General features: G+C 33.9%; 1 protein-coding gene and 1 non-coding gene across 14 annotated transcripts in view; both read right to left on the bottom strand.

The window, feature by feature from the left end:
* DLG1 (discs large MAGUK scaffold protein 1) overlaps positions 1-20,910 on the bottom strand; it is a 255,930-nt gene that overhangs the window by 120,031 nt on the left and 114,989 nt on the right. For 7 of the 13 annotated variants that reach the window (XM_029939590.1, XM_029939589.1, XM_029939588.1 and 4 more), the window contains one exon: positions 13-111. The exons of the other annotated variants lie outside the window; for them this stretch is intronic. In XM_029939590.1, the coding sequence (XP_029795450.1) occupies positions 13-111 (99 nt within the window). The remainder of the gene's footprint in view (positions 1-12; positions 112-20,910) is intronic. 13 annotated transcript variants of the gene reach the window in all.
* LOC115293016 lies at positions 11,984-12,090 on the bottom strand. The gene has a single exon (XR_003909289.1). It is a non-coding gene; the product is annotated as a U6 spliceosomal RNA (small nuclear RNA).

Genomic DNA, 20,910 nt, shown 5'->3' on the forward strand with positions numbered 1-20,910 from the left:
ACTAATAAAAACCTGTGGTATGGTGGGTAGGATGACAGTATTCTCAGCAGGGACTGGCAGGACAGGGATCACAGGGACAGTGGGAGAAGAGGGAGGTACAGCTTCTGTTGGCTAAAAATCATCAACGACAAAAAATCAGGAAAAATACCAAAATAAAAGAAAAACACATAACAAAGTTTTGTCATAAATTATGTTTTCAGAAATAACTGAGAAATAAGTAAATATTAATATGTTACTTTAATTTAAATGAGAAAATGCTCTCCAGAAATTTAGAAATCATTATGCTACTAATAATTTTAATAACTATAATTAAAATGAGTACTTTCTAGATGTTTAAATGAAAATAATAAAAAATAGTAACTTAGAATATATTTCTCTTCTAGGAGACAAAACACTGACTTTACAGACTACAAAACATTTTTCTAGCATTAAGAAGATATCTGACTGCTTTTCTTCTTACATTCAAGGCATGAAATGTAATTTTATTAGTCCATCAGACAGGTAGTTGGGGTTTAGAAATTCACAAAAGAGTCAAAGGACTTAAAAACTGTATCTATATCATTTTTTTAAATCTATGCTATTGACATCTACTATCAAGCACTGTAATAACCTAACTTAAAATTGCCTTTAAAGTCATTAATGCAACTAACATTTACTGAGTAACTATTATGTGCCAGACATATTCTGGAAAAAATTTAAAAAGTAAGAACTCTAGTGACATAATTTAAACTAAGAAGCTTTCATCTTTAACTCAATTACTTTATGTGACTTGATTTGATTAATTTTACAAAGATGTAAATGGAACACAGAAGAGGTGTTTTGTATCAAGTCCTAATACCTGTAAACTGGATTAATTCATAAACATTTGCTATACCAATAACATATCCTACATATATAAGAAAAACATCAAAATCAAAATGATAACAGGACAGTGTGCATCAAAAGAGACTTAAAGTAGGAAAAATAAATTTGCTGAAGAACTATGCTTTTCCTAACAAAGAAATAAAAAATAAAATTATAGTGTTGACCTTCTGGTCTATCAAATCAGCCAATTAAAATTTATCAAAAATGTATGAATTCTCCAATAATAGGTCTGGGAAAAAAATATAAATACTGAAACCATACTCTTAAAACTCATAAAACCAGAAAACATAGGAGTAAATCTTCATGACCTTGGATTTGACAGTGGATTCTTAAATTTCTCAAAAGCATAAGTAACAAGAGTAAATGAATTGGACTTCATCAAAATTAAAAGCTTTTATGCATCAAAGGACATTATCAAGAAAGTAAAAAGATAACCTACAAAATGGGAGAAAATGTTTCCAAGTCATACATCTGATGAGGGTTTATCAAAACTCAACAGCAAACAGATAAAAAGATGATTAAAAAATGGGCAAGGACTTAACAGACATTCTCCAAAGGAGATATAGAAATGGCCAATAAGCACATGAAAAGACACTCAACAAATTATTATTATTAGAGAAATGCAAATCAAAATTACAACAATATATAATTTCACACCTACTAGGAGGCTGTAATAAAAAAAAGGAAAACAAAACTAGAAAGAAACAAGTGCTGGTGAGGATGTGTCAAAACTGAAACCCTCAAAAACTGCTGGTAAGAATGGAAAATGGTGTCAGCTGCTGTGGAAAACAGTTTGGTGGTTCCATATGACCCAACAATTCTACTCCTAGGTGTATATACTCAAAAGAACTAAAAGAGGGACTTGGATACCGTTGTTTTTTTTTAAGTTTTTTTTGTTTATTGAGAAAGAATCCCAAGCAGGCTTCATGCCCAGAGTGGAGCAAGATCCTCTGACCATGAGATTATGACCTGAGCTGAAACAGAGTTGGATGCTCAACTAACTGAGCCCCCTAGGTGCCCCATGGGACTTGGATACTTTCATTGATGCATTATTCACCACAGCCAAAATGGTGGAAATAACCCATATGTCCATCAACAGATGAATGGAAAAACAAAATGTGGTATATAGATACAATATTATTCAGCCATAAAGAGGAATGAAATTCTGACACCTGCTACAATACAGATATATCTTGAAAACACTATGTTTTCCGGTGAAATTAACAGAGCCTGACATGGGCTCCAACTCATTAACCATGAGATCATGACCTGAACCAAAGTCAGACACTCAACTGACTGAGCAACCCAGGCACCCCTCAAAATACATTTATAATGCATGGGAAATAGGTTCTTTCCCACTGCTGTTGGATATATAAATTCATATAAACTTTAAGGAAAGTAATTTAACAGCAATTATCTATAGCCTTAAAAATGTGTAAACTCTTAGACTTACTTAATTCTGGCAATCTATCCTAAGTGAATAATTTAAAACACAAATGTTCTAATAGTCTTAATACATTCTACTGACCATTGTTTTTACTTGGGGAAATATGGAAGACCTTAAATATCCAAAGGTGCTAGAATGGTTATGTTTATAAACAATGATAATTTTGTAAGATTAAATATTACACAATTAAAAATAATCTGTAAGAACGGTCTATATGTCAATATAAAGACCCTTTAGGTCTGGTTTAGGACTTCAGTCACCAATTACATACTGTTTTCATACAAAAAAACCTTCAAATTCCATATTGAGTTTAAAATGAAAAACTTAAATGCTAACCAATGTTCAATGGAATACTTATATGACTTTTTAAAAATGTTTGAAAACCCATAGGTTCTGACTCCAAATTTATAACACAGTGTGAGAAAAAGATAGTTTTAAAAGAGCTGCCACTTGATCACCTGGGTATACAAACAGAAAATGAAATGAATCCCAGCCCTACTTATACAATACTTAAAATTAACTGCAGACTGTTTGCTGACATAATTGAGATGTATAAAAATTAGATTTCTAGAGGATAATAATGGTAGAATATCATCATGACCATGGTGAGTGTAGGCAAAGACTTCTTTAACAGGAAGGTACAGATTGTTGAAACCAAGCAGGGTGAGGACAGCATCTGTATGCAGGGAGTAGAGGGGTGGCAGCAGTCTAGCACAGGGTGCTTGGAGCCTGAGCAGGATATGGGCAGAACAGTGCCAGGAGCATGATATGTTTTGCTGGAACCCAAATGTGACAAACATAGTATGTATGTGGCAGTAGCAGCAGTCTTGTATGAAGCATAGGAGCCTCAGTGGAGTAAAAAGGGGGTTTGTTGGAGCTTGAGCAGAGTAAGAAGGGTGTCAATGGGAGACTTTGATCCAATAAATAGGATAATGGGAGCAAGATTCCTCATGTCAGAGAACAGAGTTACAAATATAGAAAGAGAAAAAATTAGCATGATACCTATGGTTTTAGAATAGAACTGGAGATTAGCATGAATGCATGGTTTTCAATATATATAGATGAACACAGGAATATAGACATAAATGTGTTTATATGTACCTATCTGTATTCTTCCCCAGCTCTGCCCACAGAGAATATCTAGGGGCAGTAACACCCCTCTAGTTCATCTCGGAGTGAACATACCTATCGCTCAGATTATGGTTTCTAAATATACATTCTGTAATAAAAAAAAAAACACAACCCACAACAATACAGTAGTCTTTGGTGAAATGGCTGATTCCAGTGCTAGAGCTTCGCCAAGATTTAGAGGAATCTAAAACCTCCTAATGTGTCAGAAAATATAGAACTGCTCAAGGAACAAAGGCATAACAAAAGACACAGAAGTTAGCTTGAAGGGTTTTCATCAGTCAGTCCAGGAATAATTTGAGAATCAAAATAAAGATAATAGCAAACAACCTACTATATAAAAACAGGATTTCAAAGTTTATACTGATTTAATAATTTCAAGAATAAATGAACAGAAAAGAAAGCATTTCCTTAGAGTGCCAACTAAAAGATATATAAGGAATTATGGAATTACAAAATCATTTGGCAACCATCACAGTAATAATATATTCAAAAAACTTCAATAGTTGCAAAGATTCCACTGCTGCTGAATGAACCTTCCATTTCATTCCAGCAGATGAAAGTTTAAAAAGGACACATGGATGCACAGAAGTTGTCTCTCTTGAAAACTTTTATTAATTACAGTAATCTATTAGATACTATCTTTTTTTTTAAGGTTCATTTATTTATTTTGAGAGAGACAGACACAGCCCAAGTTGGGGAGGGGCAGAGAGAGAGACAGAGAATTCCAAGCAACCCTTATGTGGGACTTGAATCCACGAAACCATTAGATGATAACCCTGAGCTGCAATTAAGAGTTGGACCCTTAACCAACTGAGCCATCCAGAAGCCCCTCTTACAGATACTATCTTAATCAATGTTAACATCACCAAGGATGGGACAAATCAAAATCATGCTGATAGGCTATAATAAGAGCATATCACTTCTGAGAAATTCTAATCAAAGATGATTAACCTGAATCCAATCACTGAACATCTGATACACTACAGAATAACTGGCTTTAGTCATCTGAAGTATCAAAGAAAAAAAACTAAAGTTTATCATTTTTTTGGTAACTTCAGTTTTATTTTTTAATAACTGTTGAGGTATAACTGCTATATGAAAAACTGCACCTATTTAATGTATACATCTTGCAGAGTTTGGACATATGCATTATCTGTAAAACCATCACAATTAAGGTAGCAGACATATCTATCACCTTTCGAAGTTTCCTTATGCCTATTTAATAGCCAGATATTAGATGATTAATAACCTACTTTAATATAAAAATAAGGCAAAGCTAAATGCTTATGTCAACTTTCAAGGTCAAGCATGAAAATTTCCTCCACTGGGCAGTAGCTCTCCAAAACCCTTTATGATAAACTATAAATCCTTTAACATTACATTTAAATCTCACTGTAACCTTGGCTCTAAGCCTCTTTTAAAATCTATCTCCTTTAGATAAGGATCTATATACCATTTTTTTTAAAATCCTAAAACAACTTACACTATCTCAATCCACCCCCTTCTGTATAGGGCAAGTGCTTTGAAAAGGAACATATGCTTATGCCAGTTTCTTAAGAGAAGCAAACCCTTCTGAGAAAGTCTTCAAAAACAAATGATATATCAATACGTAAAATTTCCTAGCCTTAACTGATAACAACCTCAGGTTACAAAGAATTACAGAACAACAAAATAATTCATTTAGTACATCTGAAACAAAAATACAGCCCTAAATAAATAATAATCAAATGAAGGTTGAGTGATGAGGAAAAGCACAGATGTTAGACCTGATAACACTGTGAAATGAAGAGGTAAGAGGATATTTTAAGGGCAGAAATGAGAACAGGGTAGAATTCTGGGGAGCTGAAGAAGCTTCTAAATTGGAAAATGTCATGCTTAAGATCTAATATAAATAATGAGACAGCAAAATACACTAACCATTATATCTGGGTTATTAGAAAAAAGGAGGAATTCAGCATAAACATTTTAAACTCGAAAAATGTTATATACGTATTTCATTAGACAATGGTGACTATTATATACCTTCATCCTTTTCCTGCTTCATTTGTATCACTCAATAAGATCAAAGAGTTGTTTTTTTTTAAATCATGACCATGTGACTAACTACAGTCTCAGTTGTTTCTATCCATAGCAACACCATAGAATCATTAGCCTCTGAGGCTGCCTTCAGAGATTTGTTTCCATGACAACAGAGGCTATAATATTAACAGTGTCTCAAAGAACACTGCAGAAAACTGTAAACTCCTGTAAAATAATTGGATTGCACATATTTTAAAAGTGCTTTTATATGCCAGTATTAAACTGACAGCTTTTGGATAAGTGTTTCACAATCATTTTTAGAGATTCTTATTAAATTTCCTCATAGTCTTACATTTTAATGTAAATCTTAAAATGATAAAATCAGCTTTTAAAAATGTAACTGATTTTCATTAAAGTAGCCTGAAGCCTTATTTAGGTCCAGCCATGTGTATAACGCGTACTGCATATCAACATTTATGACCATGCACTACGCTTTTTCACTGCTATTCATTAATAAATGTCCCTGCCTCTTCTTTAAGAAGGCAAATCCTGCTGAGAGTCTTCAAAAACAAATGACATATCAATACATACAATTTCCTAGCCACAGCTGATAACCAAAAGAACTGTAGTAACCAATTCAGTATACATTTAGGAATGAGTTCAGGAATAAATGAGTGAGCCTACCTTTATTAAATTGCATTCTGCTTAAAATAGTCAAACTGGTTCTTATATGTACATATGAATCCTGACTGATACAGAAAGAGACAGAAAGGATAGTTAGGAGGCTGCTGTGATAATCCAGCTGAGAGATCAGCAGTGGTTTAAACCAAATGGTAGTGATGGTGAAAACTGGCACGAGTAGTCAAATCAAGATACATTTTGTATGTACAACTGGTATTATCTGGTAACTAATGGAAAGCAAGGAGTGAGGAAGGACTATTAAGAATAACATCCACAATGGCCACTAAAAATGGTATTTTCCATCATAGTTAGACCCAAGTGTAAAAGACCTGCAAGGCTATCTGAATATATTTTCAAATGTTTTCTCACTAAAGTATTTGTTAAAATGACTTTCATAGCATAAGTTGAACCTTTGAAGAAAGTTAACTGAAGCCATACTACAGCACCATTTATAATTGTTTATAACTTACATTAACATGTTACATGTAACACGTTACAGTTTGTAAACTGAGCTTAGAATACTCAAAGATTCAATAAGGTCTAAATAAATGTATACCACAGTTAGAGAAAATGAAATATACAAATTAGCAAATCTTTTGTTATCAGTATCTTAAATAACAAGAAAAAGTAATTACTCTTATGTCAGTTGTGTTAGTACCTTATTTTTTGTATGGCATTGATAATATTTATAATCCAAATTCCTTTGTTTAGGTATCTACCATGTTGGAATGAGATGTTTCTCAGACGTAATGTCAAAGAAGCTATCTAAGAAGGAGGGCAGAAAATAAAACAAAACAGAAAAACCCTGGCAGGTGGTTTTTTTTTTTTTTTTTTTTTTTGCATGTTAATGGAAAGAGAAAATACAGCACAGATTTATTAAAACTCTGCTTGGGAATCACTGCATTCAACAGGGGTCCAGTATCTTCAGAATAAAGGTGCTTTTCATTATTTAAATCTGATTCTTATTTGATTCAAATGACTTTTTTGGTCACAGTTGCTGTGGATACCTTCAAAATAAACTGGTACAGTGGAAAAAAATGTTACTTGAACCAGCTACATGTGACATTCACATCATAATTATCTCAGAAGCAAATGTCAATAAACTAGATACATTTTAAAACAAATCACTAAGGTGTTAAGTTACAAAGTTTTGATTTTAAAACAGCAAAGGGGAGATAGGAAAATAGACCTAATGATTAATACTCCTATTATAGAAACAGGGATAAAAACCTGTTACTTTATACAGACAGTTCACCTGGTTCTTGAATCTATTTCTGCTTGCAAGATTCAGAATACTGAGTTAAAGTTTATCATCCTTTTATTATTAAAAGACGGCATTCTATCACCATTCAGTTGGTCACTTTGTATTGGTAGAAGGATGAGTTAACACCACTAAAAATTTAAAGTAATCAGAAAAAAAAAAAAGAAAAAAGTAATCAGAGACTCTAAACTTGGATTTAAAGATACGATCACATAATTAATAAATGGGTATGAAACTACCAACTGCAATTTCCTTTTATAACCTGATTTTTAAAATCAGAATATGGTTAGAGAAACCTGCACAACTACGGACTTTCATGAATGAAATATAAAATGGTCCCTCAATGCTTCCTAATAATCATGCATTTACCCTATTCTATTCATTCTTCTACAAATCCCTAATGTTTCCAGCCCAGGCTGTCTTTCTACCATTCTCCTACCACTTAGTGTTTCATCCATACTGACTTCCCTCCGGTTCCCCAAATATCCTAAACATGTTCTGGTCTGTCTTTTATTTACTATTCCACTGCCTAGAATGCTTTTGCCCCAGATATTCACATGGCTCAATTCCATTATGTCTTTCATGACTTTATTCATATATCAAATATATATAGCAGATACTACTAAAAGATTTTTCTGTGTGCTTGAGTATCCACTACCAATCTGAACATGTTCAAGATGTTCTATCATTTGATGAACTTGGAAGTTTCAAGATACAAGAAGTCAAAATATTGCCAGTTTAATGTTGTTCTTTATCTAGCAATAACTAATTGACTACTAATGTCCTATTTGAAAATAAACATCACTTGCTCAACTACACTTGCTCAATAGATTTTCATCGCTCTCTCTTTTTTTAATATTTTATTTTTAAGCAATCTCTACACCCAATGTGGGGTTTGAACTCACAACCAAAGCATCAAGAGTTGCATGCTCTTCTGAATGAGCCAGCCAGGAGTTCATCCATCTCTCTCTCTCTCTCTCTCTCTCTCTCTCTCTCTCTCTCTCTCTCTTTTAAAACCTTATTAGGAAGCATTTCTCATTGACAGCTCACATTTAAAACCTGTGGTGCCCATCTTCCAAATTTCTAGGTTCTACTAATACCAACCTGTCCCTAGGCCCCTACCACACATGGTCGCTGCTTCCTGTGGTTACAATCTCTGTTTTACTTTGGTGTTTTCAATTTTCCTTTTCAGTTCTCCAATTCTTTTTTAACCAGCCCCCTATATTACACTCTGTAAAAATAATTGCTATAGTTCCTGTCTACCTGGCTGGCCTCTGTCAAGGTTACTAATCCTCTGGCTAAAGCATAATTCTTTATCATTCTATAATTAGGTTGCTTCTCCTACCTCTAGATTCTGCACTTAAAAAATATTGAATATTGTGTGGGACTAATGATAATAAAGATGGTAATGATGATGAGATCAGGTATTATAAGTGTTTTGCTTAATTAATTAAGTGTCTCATTAGTTCTCACTAAATCTTGATGTGGGAAACATTTTCATCCCTCTTTTCTACAGGCAGAGGAAAGAGACTCTGAGAATCAAGTGTATTTGAAAAGTGCCACAGGTAGTAAATGGCAGAACAGAGATTTAAAACTCAGGCCGCCATTTTTTAAAGACAGTTTGCTCAACCCATATACTACACTGTCTCTTTAAAATACTTCTCAAAAGAAGTTATCTTGCTCTTATTGTTACTATTACTATTTTACTGCAAAGATGTATACTGTTCCAGAATAGGAACAAAATATTTCATCAATCCTTAGCTCAAGGGCTGGCAAACATTTTCTAAAAAGGGCCAGGTAATACATATTTTAGACCTTATGGACCATGCAATTTCTGTGGCAACTATCCAACTGTGCTGTAGTAGCTTGAAAGTAGTCATAGGCAATATACAAACAGGCACAGCCATGTTCCAATAAAACTTTATTTACAAAAATAGGTAGCAGGCTGGAGGTGTGCTCCCATTTTTGTGACTTAAAAACAGGAAAAAAGGCTGATTAGATTAGTGAAGAAACTAGAAAAAGACTTCAAGATACCTTAGGCTAGTTTTTACTACCTACAGTTGCTTTAATTCTGTTGCAATGCTTATCTATAACAAAAATAACTCCTCCCCCTAAAAATATGAAAGTAGAGAATTAAAAAAATAATACATATGGAAAATTTCTAGTTTCATCTACAGTTCTTTAAAATATTTTCATCTATAGTTCATTTAAAAAGGGCTATATAATAGTGTTCTTATCATTAAAATAATTAGGCTCTATACTGTATGCAGCCTTTCAGTTTGGGAGGAGTGATTAAAATGACATGATTTTTGGTCTGCTTCCCACTCCCACTCTCCTCCAAAATCCCACTATGGTATTTAGTATAGGTGAGGCAATTAACTCCTAAGATTGGTTATCATTCTTGTTTTTTCTTCCTCTAGCTTTCAAAATACTTTCAAATGGATTTCTTTTTCAAATTTATAATGCTTTGATACATTAGATGGTCCCACCAAGATTAGTCAGAGTTCAATACAGAAAAATGAGGCTGGGATCTGTTTTGATACAAATCTCAGAGTATAATCTCTTATTACTTCTTCAGGACCAACAAAAAAAAATCTGTAAGGCAATCAATTTGTTCCATTCTCTCATAACAATAACTGCCTCCCACTCGAGAGCTGTTTCAGTCAAAAGCCACAGTTCAGATTTCACCAATACTAAAAATATTGTAAAGAAATGGGACTAAACTGGGGTTTACTGAAGGATAAAGAACTAATAGGCAGGATGCCTTTTAAGACATAAGGGAGAAAAATCTTTTAAATACATTTATCTAGAGGAAGAAGAAATTTTGTTTAGGCTTTCCTAAAATTCTACTGCTTGCAGATGTCATTGCCGGTTGGTTTATACTTACACAAAAAAGGTCCAGTTTTTTTTTTTTTTGATTGACTTGCATATGCCTGTAAAATTATTACATCAGTTGGTTTATTTAAGGTTTGTTAAATAAGGTGATAATTGTAGGCTACTGTTCCTACATGGTCTGAACAACTATTTTTACCTTTATAAAAATTCTAAATTTTGATATAAAAAATGGGAGGACTGAAATGTTATCTAAATAACAGTACTAGGAAGTACAAAGAATAACACACACACACACACACACACACACACACACACAAAACCTCTAAATAAAATGAATCTAAGTCAAATTTTAACTATAAGAATTTAAATTCTTCTTATGTATAAAAATACATATGCCTCAAATTTTTCATAGACAGCTTTGAATTACTTTTGAAATATACATGATTTTTACAAAATCTTGTAGTGTAGACCTTTTTAAATTAAAGTTTTAAGCCATAGTTCTACATAAAAAATGGCTTGGGAAATTTACAATGGTCAAACCATACTCAGAAGCTCCAAATCTCCTTGTAGCCAGTATCAGATTAAGTGAAAATAAACAAGTGTATAACCTCTGTTTATTAATTCAACAAATATTTATCAAGTGCATTCATCGTGCTAGGCTTTGGGGATACAAGAAAACATACATCTTGTACTACCAGCTCTTGTGAAGCTTATGATTCTGCAGCTAATTTTTATTATTTTATTTATTTTATTTTTGAGAGAGAGTGAGAGAGACAATCTTAAGCACACTCCATGCTCATAGTGGAGCCTGATGCAGAGGCCGATCTTATAACCATGAGATCATGACCTGAGCTAAAATCAAGAGTCAGGCATTTTAACTGACTGAGCCACCCAGGCACCTCTAGATGAGTCAGATATTCTAAGGCACAAAATCAGATGAACACAAGATTCTACTGTATTATAAGAAAAGAAAAAAGTTTACAATGTAAGGAGAGAATAATTCTAACTATGGAATCAGGAGACATTTACAGAGATGCTAGTCTTAAAGAATAGAAAGGAGGAGAAAAGGCCTCACTGGTGAAAACAAACTGTGAAGATAGCAGAAATATCTCCTAATCCAAGGCCACAAAACAAAATAAAACATCAAATGAAGCAGACCCTTTCTAAACCCTTCAATTTCCCATTAAAATAAATGTCCCAATCCCCACATCTATTTATACTTGCAGCCCATTAACCACTCCTTTTTCTTCTCTCTCTCCCATGATTCTTTTTGTTCCAAAAAAAATTTCTTTATTAAAAAAATATAATTTATTGTCAAGTTAGCTAACATACAATATATAAAGTTTGCTCTTGGCTTCATGAGTAGATTCCCGTGATTCACCACTTAACATACAACACCCAGTGCTCATCCCAACAAAAGTCCCCTCCTTAATGCCCATCACCCATTCCTCCCCCTACTTTCTCCCCCATCAACCCTCAGTTTGTTTTCTGTATTTAAGAGTTTCTTATGGTTTGTGTACCTCTCTGTTTGAAACTATTTTTTTGTTTGTATGTTTGTTTTGTAACTTTATTTATTTTTTTTTAGAATATAACACTATTTTTTTAACATATGCAATTATTTTCCATCATTTACAATACAGTAGTTACAATGACACTCCAAATGGATAAGCAAAGTCCTCTAATTTCTGTATAAGTCTAATTACATGAAATAGAAGTTGGGGTTCTGATTTCTGAAACTATTTTTTAAAAACATGGAAAGCTACATGAATTTGCATGTCATCCTTGTGCAGGGGCCATGCTAATCTTCTTTGTACCATTTCAATTTTAGTGTATGTGCTGCCAAGGTGAGCACTGAGCAGCTAATATTAAATAAATCATTATCCAATTGATTACTGAAATAAACAGTTGTGATAAGTACAAATCTTATGAAAAGAAACACAGCTTGAAAATAAGAGCAAAAATTTAGAAAGGCTGAATCTCTTATCCTGATCATGTGGGTAATTTTTCAGCACTGTTATTAAAATATTATTTTAAAGGTTAACTATAAAAATTGTTTGAATATATTTAAAATATATAAGTTGCCGCTTGTGAAATTTCTTTTTACCTGTGTGTCCTTGACAAAAGGGCTAACAATCAATCATGACACTATACAGGTGCTACAAAGATGAATGCAACACACTTCTGATTTATTAAAAGCTTATATTAACAAATTTCATTTATTTTGCTCTTTAAGCTATAGCCAATCTAATATTCGTGAAGATATTAATTTTTATAGGCTTTATTTTTTATTAAGTTTTTTTTAATGCTCTTTTTAGAGTGAGAGAGAAGACAGCGTGAGTGCCGAGGAAAGGGAGAGAAACAGGGGGAGACAGAATCTGAAGCAGGCTCCAGGCTTGGAGTTATGAGCACAGAGCCTGACGCAGGGCTTGAACTCACTGCAAGCTCATGACCTGAGGGAAAGAAAGAAGCTTAACCAACTGAGCACCCAGGTTCCCTAATAGGCTTTAATTTTTAAAGCAGTTTTTAGGTTCAAAGCAAAATCGAGCATAAAGTACAGAGTTCCCATATAACCTATACCCACACATGCATAATTCCCCATTATCAACATTTTCTACCAGGGTAGTACATTTGTACAAATGATGAACCTACATTGATACATCACTATTATCATAAGTTCACAGTTCACTTTTAGTGCACATTCTACGGGTTTTAGCAAATTTATGACATCTATCTACCAACCTAGTATCATACAGAACAGTATCACTGTTCTAAAAATTCTCTTTGCTCTACCTATATATCCTTACCTCTTCCCTAACCTTTTGTACTGTCTCCATAGTTTTGCTTTTTCCAGAATGTCATGAAGGATAGGGTATATAGCCTTTTTAGATTGGCTTCATTCACTTGGTAATATGCATTAAGATCCCTCCATGTTGACACATTTTTTTAGTACTAAATAAATTTCTCTATCTGGATGTACCACAGTTTATTTATCCATTCACCTACTGAAGGATATTTTGATTGCTTCCAAATTCTGGCTATTATAAATAAAGGTGCTATAAAAACATGTGAATGTAGGTTTTCAAGTGGACATAAGTTTTCAACTCATTTGGATAAATACAAAAGAGTACAACTGCTGGATTGTATGGTCAATTTGTTATCTTTCAAAGGCTTGTATAACCACTGTAAACTATTTTTTGTTTAATTTTCATCTCTATACTTTTCTAAGGTGTCCTACTGTCCAAATGACTGGGTCTTAAACATCACTTAAACAAATTTTTAGCGGGTACCTCTAGGTTCCCTGTACGAAATTCCACAACATTCTTCATTAAAAAGGGGAACAATTAACGTTTTATTTTGTTTTGTTTTTGAGAGACAGAGAGAGCGCAAGCAGGGTTGGGCCATAGAGAGAGGGAGATACAGAATCTGAAGCAGGTTCCAGGCTCTGAGCTAGCTGTCAGCACAGAGCCTGACGCGGGGCCTGAACCCACAAACGTGAGAACATGACCTGAGCCAAACAAAGCCAGATGCTTAACCGATTGAGCCACCAACTTCTAAATATAAGGCATGGTATCAATATTATCATTTGGCCTTAATGGCCTTTTTAATGAGCAATTAAACTTTGCAAAGAGGCAGTACCTCACCACCAGTGTCATAGTTTATATTTTAACCTATTTAAAAAATTTTTTTTAATGTTTATTATTTTTGAGAGAGAGACAGAGCATGAGCAAGGGAGGGGCATAGAGAGAAGGAGACACAGAATCTGAAGAGGCTCCAGGCTCTGAGCTGTCCGCACAGAGCCCAACCTGGGGCTCAAACCCACGAACTGTGAGGTCGTGACCTGAGCTGAAGTCTGAAGCTGAACAGACTGAGCCACCCATGCACCCCATCCTAACCTATTTCTAACTATACTCCTAGAAATTATCCTATCAGAGTTCACATTTCCAAAGTAGTTTAAGAGGACTGTCTACTCCCTATATATTCTAGTTTAGTACAAAGACATTGTATTATTGAATATAACCAAATTTCATTCCTTAGAGATGAAGAAAAATATATAAATTTGATCACTTCAAAATGCAATTATCATTAGGCATGAGTCTAAATGTATGAAACATGTATTTCAAAAGGTTAGGCCAATCCAGAATGGTCCAAGGTGGAGATAATCTTGATGTGACTATTTAGACTTGCTGCCTGGTGCGAAAAATCAACAGATAAATGGCTATAAATGATGTTCCATATGCCTCTGTTTGCTTGGTAAGTCTATATTTATGCCTGTTGTCCCACTTTAATTATTAATAGTTCTCTCTTTCCATCAAAAGTACTCCGGTTTGGTTGATGAGTTACACAGTCAACCTAATTATAAGGAAATTTAATGGTTTCCCTCTTTTCTCCCTGCCTCACCTCCTCATGTGTATTTCTTCCCAAAGGGGGAAATAAGAAGAGAATCATCACCTAGAGGATCAGGAGAACACTAGATAAGGTGTAATATATGTTTTCCAGAAGGACTAAGGAAGAATTCAGACAAAAATTTTTCCATAAAAAAGAACCAAGTAGTATTAAATGCTACAATAAAAAAAAATTTAAGAAGACAAAATAATGTCTGGAGTGAAAGAGTACCTGCAACCTTAGATAAGAATCTTGGAAGGCCCTGAGAAAAGGCAATAGATAAGGAGACATCTGCAAGTGGTGAGGGAATGAACCATGAGACTATCTAGGAGAAAGAATGTTTCAGGCAGAGAGAAGGGAACACCAAGATAAAGACTCTGAGATGGTCATATGTGATATATTTGAGGAACAGGAAGACCAGCATAGCTAGAATAGAATAAGTGAGGGAGTAGTACGAAATAGGATTGGAGGTACGGTCATGGACTTTTGGTCCATGGTAAATAAAGATTTAGGATTTTATTATAAATTGAATTGGAAGCCATGAAAGAGTTAAAAACAAGATACTGACACACTGAAACGATGATGCTGGTTAATGGGTGAACAGACTGTTGCTCTCAACAGTCTATTCTCCAAAGAATGAAGACAGACTAATTAGAGGTCTACTGCTGTAGTTCAGGGAAAAAATAATTTGAATTTAGTAGTTGTAGAAATGGTAAAAAGTGATCACATCATAAATATAACCTGGACATAAGAGCCAATAGGATTTGCTATTGGACTGAATGTGGACCAAAGGAAAAAATAATAGGAAATGATTATAGAGTTTCTGTCTTCAGCATCTCAGTGAGTGATGATGAAAGAAGAAGATGGGGAGAACAATAAAACTAGAGATTGTTTTTGACTTGTTAGCTTTCAGATATTTAATTCAAGTGGAGATACTGGGTAAGAAGTAAGATATACAAGTCTAATGTACAAGGATTAGCTCTAGACTAAAACAAATACTGATGTAATTTAAAGGCATAGGACTGGATGAGATCACCTGAAATGTGAATGTAAAAAGAAAGAAGTTCAAGGGCTAAGCCCTGAGGCATTCATTTAGAGAGGAGGAGGACACTGTCAAGGAAACTGAGGTTGGGAGAATATCAGAATGTGGTATTTAAGAGTCAAAGGAGGGGTGCCTGGGTGGCTCAGTCGGTTAAGCCTCTGACTTTGGCTCAGGTCAGATCTCACATTCGTGGGTTTGAGCCCCGCATCAGGCTCTGTACTGACAGCTCAGAGCCTGGAGCCTGCTTCCAGTTTTATGTCTCCTTCTCTCTCTGTCCCTCCCCCTCTCATGCTCTGTTTCTCTCTGTATCAAAAATAAATAAAACATTAAAAAAATAAGAGTCAAAGGAGAAATGAACTTCAAGGACGGAATAGTCAATTGTGTAAAAGCTGTTATGGTTTCAAGTAAAACAAAAACTGTGACCTGATCACTGGATTTGACAACCTACTCCAAGAGAAGGTTGGTTGTTTTAATGAGAGGTATTATAGGAGGTATAAGAGGAAAGACAGATAACGTAGTGAAGACCAGAGAATTCAGAAGTCCCTAAATAGTCAAAGGGACTAAGATACAGTGCAGAAATAAAGGATGAGCTTTAAGAATGCAGATATCATTTATTTTAACAGGCTAGGATACAGAGTAAGATCATCAACTGAGAATGAGGGCCAGGAAATGGGTATTAGAAATTTAATGTGCAGCTTTTGAGCTAGTGTAAAGGCAGAGTTGCAATTAACCAAGGTTGAATCTTATCAATGAAGGGACAGAGGGGCAAAAGAGTTGAGATAATAAAAGACAGTATTTACAGTCATGGACCAAGGAATTTGAGCAAGGCAAGGAGAGAAGTAAGAGCATGAAAGGAGTGATATATAATAAAAAGTTGAGCTGAAGTTCTTCAGAATATAAAAAAAGAAAACCACTATATTAGGGGAAGTGAGCTAAAAAAAAAAAAGAAAGAAAATACTAGACAGTCTGAAATACTTGCAACTGAGATTGTGTCAATGGTACAGTCAATGGTACTGAGGTCTTAAATATAACTATTGAAGTGAGTCACATAAGTGAAAGAAAAACAAGATTCCTAGAGGTAAGGAGATCAAAGAATTGGGAAGTCAAGATTTTGGATAGATCACAGAAGGATACTGAAAATCACTAAGAATAATTACAGGAATAGTGGGCAGAGAAAAGACAGTAAACTAGTTCAAATTATCAATGAGTGGGAATGACTGAGAGAAATGCAGATGACTAGAAAAGGAGAGGAAGTAAAAAAACAGTGTCTGATGACACCTACATTTTTTTTTAAAAGAGAGAGGAGATAAAACCATCCATAAATATCAATGATAAGCAAGGAAGGTATCAACTCCATTTGCTGGTCCCATGGTGCATGAAGTGTGACAGATAAAAGCTCCACATTTTTTGAGGGCAATAGAAAAAAAAGAAAAAACAACAACAACAATAAAACAGTACCTTAGGGGAATGCCAGGGGTCTATGAAAGAAAAAAGGGTGAGATGAACCAACACAGAAGAGTTGTAAGGGTAAAGGAAATTTTGCTGATGACAAATTGGGAATTCCAAAGGGCAGACTGAAAGGGCTTGGGAGGGTAGAGAGAAAGGGAAGTTTAAAACGGATTAGAGATATACTAGAATTCTGGTATACCAGAAGATATATATATCACAGATAAAGAAATGAACAAGAATGATCTGGAAGATTTGTACTTTTTGTGGTGATTAAGTTTAAAACAAATATAGGGTATAAAATTAGTTCTTAAGGTATGCTTATGAAAGCTTGGATGGAGAATAATCAATTATGTTTAGTTGTTTATTTGTGAGTGGTTTAGCAATCTGTAGAAGGGAATGTTGGGAAAAGAGGCAAAGTAAAGGAGCTGGTGGTCTCACCAAGAACTGAGGTGCTCTTTGGGTTCCCTTCCTTACATCCTATATTAAAGATGTTTAGGTCTGGGGTTCTTTTTTTTTTTTTTTTTTTTTTTTGGAGAGACAGAGAGAGACAGTGTGATCAGGGGAAGGGCAGAGAGAGAGAGAGGGAGACACAGAATCCAAAGCAGGCTCCAGGCTCTGAGCTGTCAGCACAGAGCCTGACGCGGGGCTTGAACCCACAAACCATGAGATCATGACCTTAACAGACTAAGCCACCCCGGTGCCCTGAGGTCTGGGGTTCTTAAAAGAGTACATGGCTTATACTTACAGTTAACTTATTCCATCAACACTACTGAATGAATAAAACGCACTACCCTAGGTGCTGTAATTCCTAATTACCTATATTTGAATTTGTCCATGGATTATCAAAGCTAAGTAATATAAAAATAAAATATTGATACAGTAAAATAATAACTACTAGACACTAAGTATGATACATATATTAAATTACTTAATATAATCAACCTAATGAGGCTGATAATATTGTCTTCATTTTTTGGACAGTATGTCCAATGCACAACTCTCCAAATTAAGTCTTTTATAATGTAGAATGCATCTACTTAGGACAAATAATGTTATTTTAATACAAATTAGCCTATATATATTTTTCCACTTGGGTATCTGAAACGTATTCTCCTGTATTTTAATGTAGAACAGATTTTTCTTCTTAAAAAGTAGACCATTCAACTCTTATTAAAATGTTATTGTTCTTCTTCAGTTATGACAAGTCATCATGTCTGTTCTGTTCACTCCTAGGAAAAGAACTTTGTTGTTTTCTGCTTAATTAGGCATGTAAGTTGTTTGGGGAAGGGTGGAAACCTGTTTGACTATTTATACTGATCCATATTAGGGATTTTCAAGCAGTCCAAAATATAGGAACACTTGCTAAATACACATTCAAAGTGACTTACCATTTCACAGCTGTTCAAAGTTTACAGGACTACTGTACTCATTAATAAACACTGTTATCACCCAGTAGGCACAACTTTTTAACTAGGAGCTAATTAAGTATAGCAAAGACTAAAAATACTGTGCTGGAGTTCCTTAAAACCTCATAAATATATAAATTTGTCCTAGATTGGAACTGAGCTGAGTGCACTACATAAGACAGGGTAGATTGTCATCAAGTGACCCTAAGGGGAAGAATAGGGGGAATTCTGAGGTAAGGAAATGAGTGCTTGACAAGCACTGTTACTCAAAATTAAGAACGTAAGTAGAATGAAGCACAAAATAGAAAAAACTTAAACCAAAGTAAAATAATTAGAAACTCAACATTAAAAGAAAACAAAACAAACCCAGTGTAAACTTCTGGGATATAATCAAGTGACAAAAATGAGAAATGGTTTGTAAGCTATATAGTTACAGCTTGGGTAGTGATTCAAAGGGGTAAGGAAATCAGGTACATTTGGGCATTTGTATGACTTCAAGGAAATATGAAGAATGGAAAGGGAGGAAGTGAGCAGAGAAAGAAATGGGCTACTGGGAAGAGCTAAAAGCACCTGGGAGGGAAAGAAAGTGGATCCAATAAAAATAGGTACCCAGGAGGTTTTGGATTAGGTGCTATATTTTAGAAGGCCACAAGCTAAAAAGGTTCTAGATAAATAAAATGGAAAATAATTCCATAAACATTTATGGAGCACCAACTATAGAAGCTGGGGTTCTTGCCAAGGTTTATAACCACTTAGCTTCCTTATCATTTAAAGACATTAATGACTTCATACTGAGTTCCAGATATTACAGTAGAATCTGGCATATAATCTGAATTATGAACATGAATATTTTCAACACACAAGCAATTTAAATGAATTTTTAATTATAGAGGATATTTGAGGGGGTATTGAGTAATGACTTTCAAATTAATAAAACTTCACTTAATAGCAACTCTCTAAACTATTAAAAGTACCATGCTGCATAGTTTTAAGGAATTAAGATTGAAAGTTAATCTTGCTATCAAATCTTAGAAAAAATATTTCTAACAACAGTGAAATAAGAGACCTGGTAATCACTGCTGCTATTTATCAGTTACAGAACAAAACACTATCATGTACTATCTTCAAAGACACATAGAATATGCTCAATAAATTATGAAATTTCATTAATCTATTTTGTTTATAACAATATGCAAATCCTTCTGGTGCTATAAAATAAAACTGCAAGCCATGGGTCAGTAGATGAAACAGAGAAATGTATTCTAGCATCAACTAAGATCAAAATATGTCTAACATTCTATCTCCATCCTATTGTATTTTATTCGGTAAAATCAATTCCAGTGAGTTACAAGAAAAGAATTGGATATATAAAATACCTAATTCATATAGAAAAACATATAAAATGAAAAATGACATACTGGTATATGCTAGAGCAGGAGAAAGAAAAGCTAAAACCTCTGACCTCATGCCTACATTTCTAGAGATGAAATACAAAGATAATGAAAAAGACAAGTAACAAAAAGGTGTGAAAGAAATAAAAACTAAGTCATGTATCAGTATACACAAATGATCTGAAACAAATGGGAGGAAAATAAAATTTTAAATGGCTTTGTAAGATTAACTGCAAGTAGTGTTTTTATTGAAATTATGACTGTTTTAGTGCAATAGCAACCTTTTCTCCAACTCCGAAATAACTGTAATGTAATTCTGTGGTTTCAATAGTTTTACAGGTGAACTATTTTGCTTGCCTTTTCATTTGTGTGCTCCTAATAAGATGAATTATATATCCATGGTAGTGTGTGTGTGTGTGTGTGTGTGTGTGTGTGTGTGTATACACGTATACAGTACTATGTATTTATATAAACTACATGTAAGTTTCAGTAAGTTTTTAGCCTGTCTTTTTTTTACTGACAATGAAAATATTCAATTAAGATTAACCTATAATAAACAACAACACCAAGCCTTAGTGCATTCCTTTTTTGGTATGTGCAACTGTAGTCAAAATCAAGGTAGTTAAATTCTTTGGGAAATATTTAATCTAAGAGTTAAATCATATTGTTGCCTCTGAAGAAGTTTTGGTTATAACTAATATCAGTTTTTTACATAATAACAATTATAACTCCCTAACCCAGTAATTCCATTTCTTTCACACATGTAAGCAAAATTAAGTACAATTTATTATATAAGAAATTTGACATTATTTTAAAATTAAAACCACTGAAAGACAATTCTAGTAATCAAAGCAAGAAAAAAGCTATTGACAGTTTATATTTATTGTGTTGTTCTAATTTTTAAAAAAAGATGGTTTTAAATAAATTTATTTTAAAAAAGCACCAGGATAGTAAATTTTATTACTATTGATCTCAAGTGATAAAAACTTTCTCCTTATTTT

The sequence above is a fragment of the Suricata suricatta genome, chromosome 5 (genome assembly GCF_006229205.1).
Source record: "Suricata suricatta isolate VVHF042 chromosome 5, meerkat_22Aug2017_6uvM2_HiC, whole genome shotgun sequence".
Classification (NCBI taxonomy): Eukaryota; Metazoa; Chordata; class Mammalia; order Carnivora; family Herpestidae; genus Suricata; species Suricata suricatta.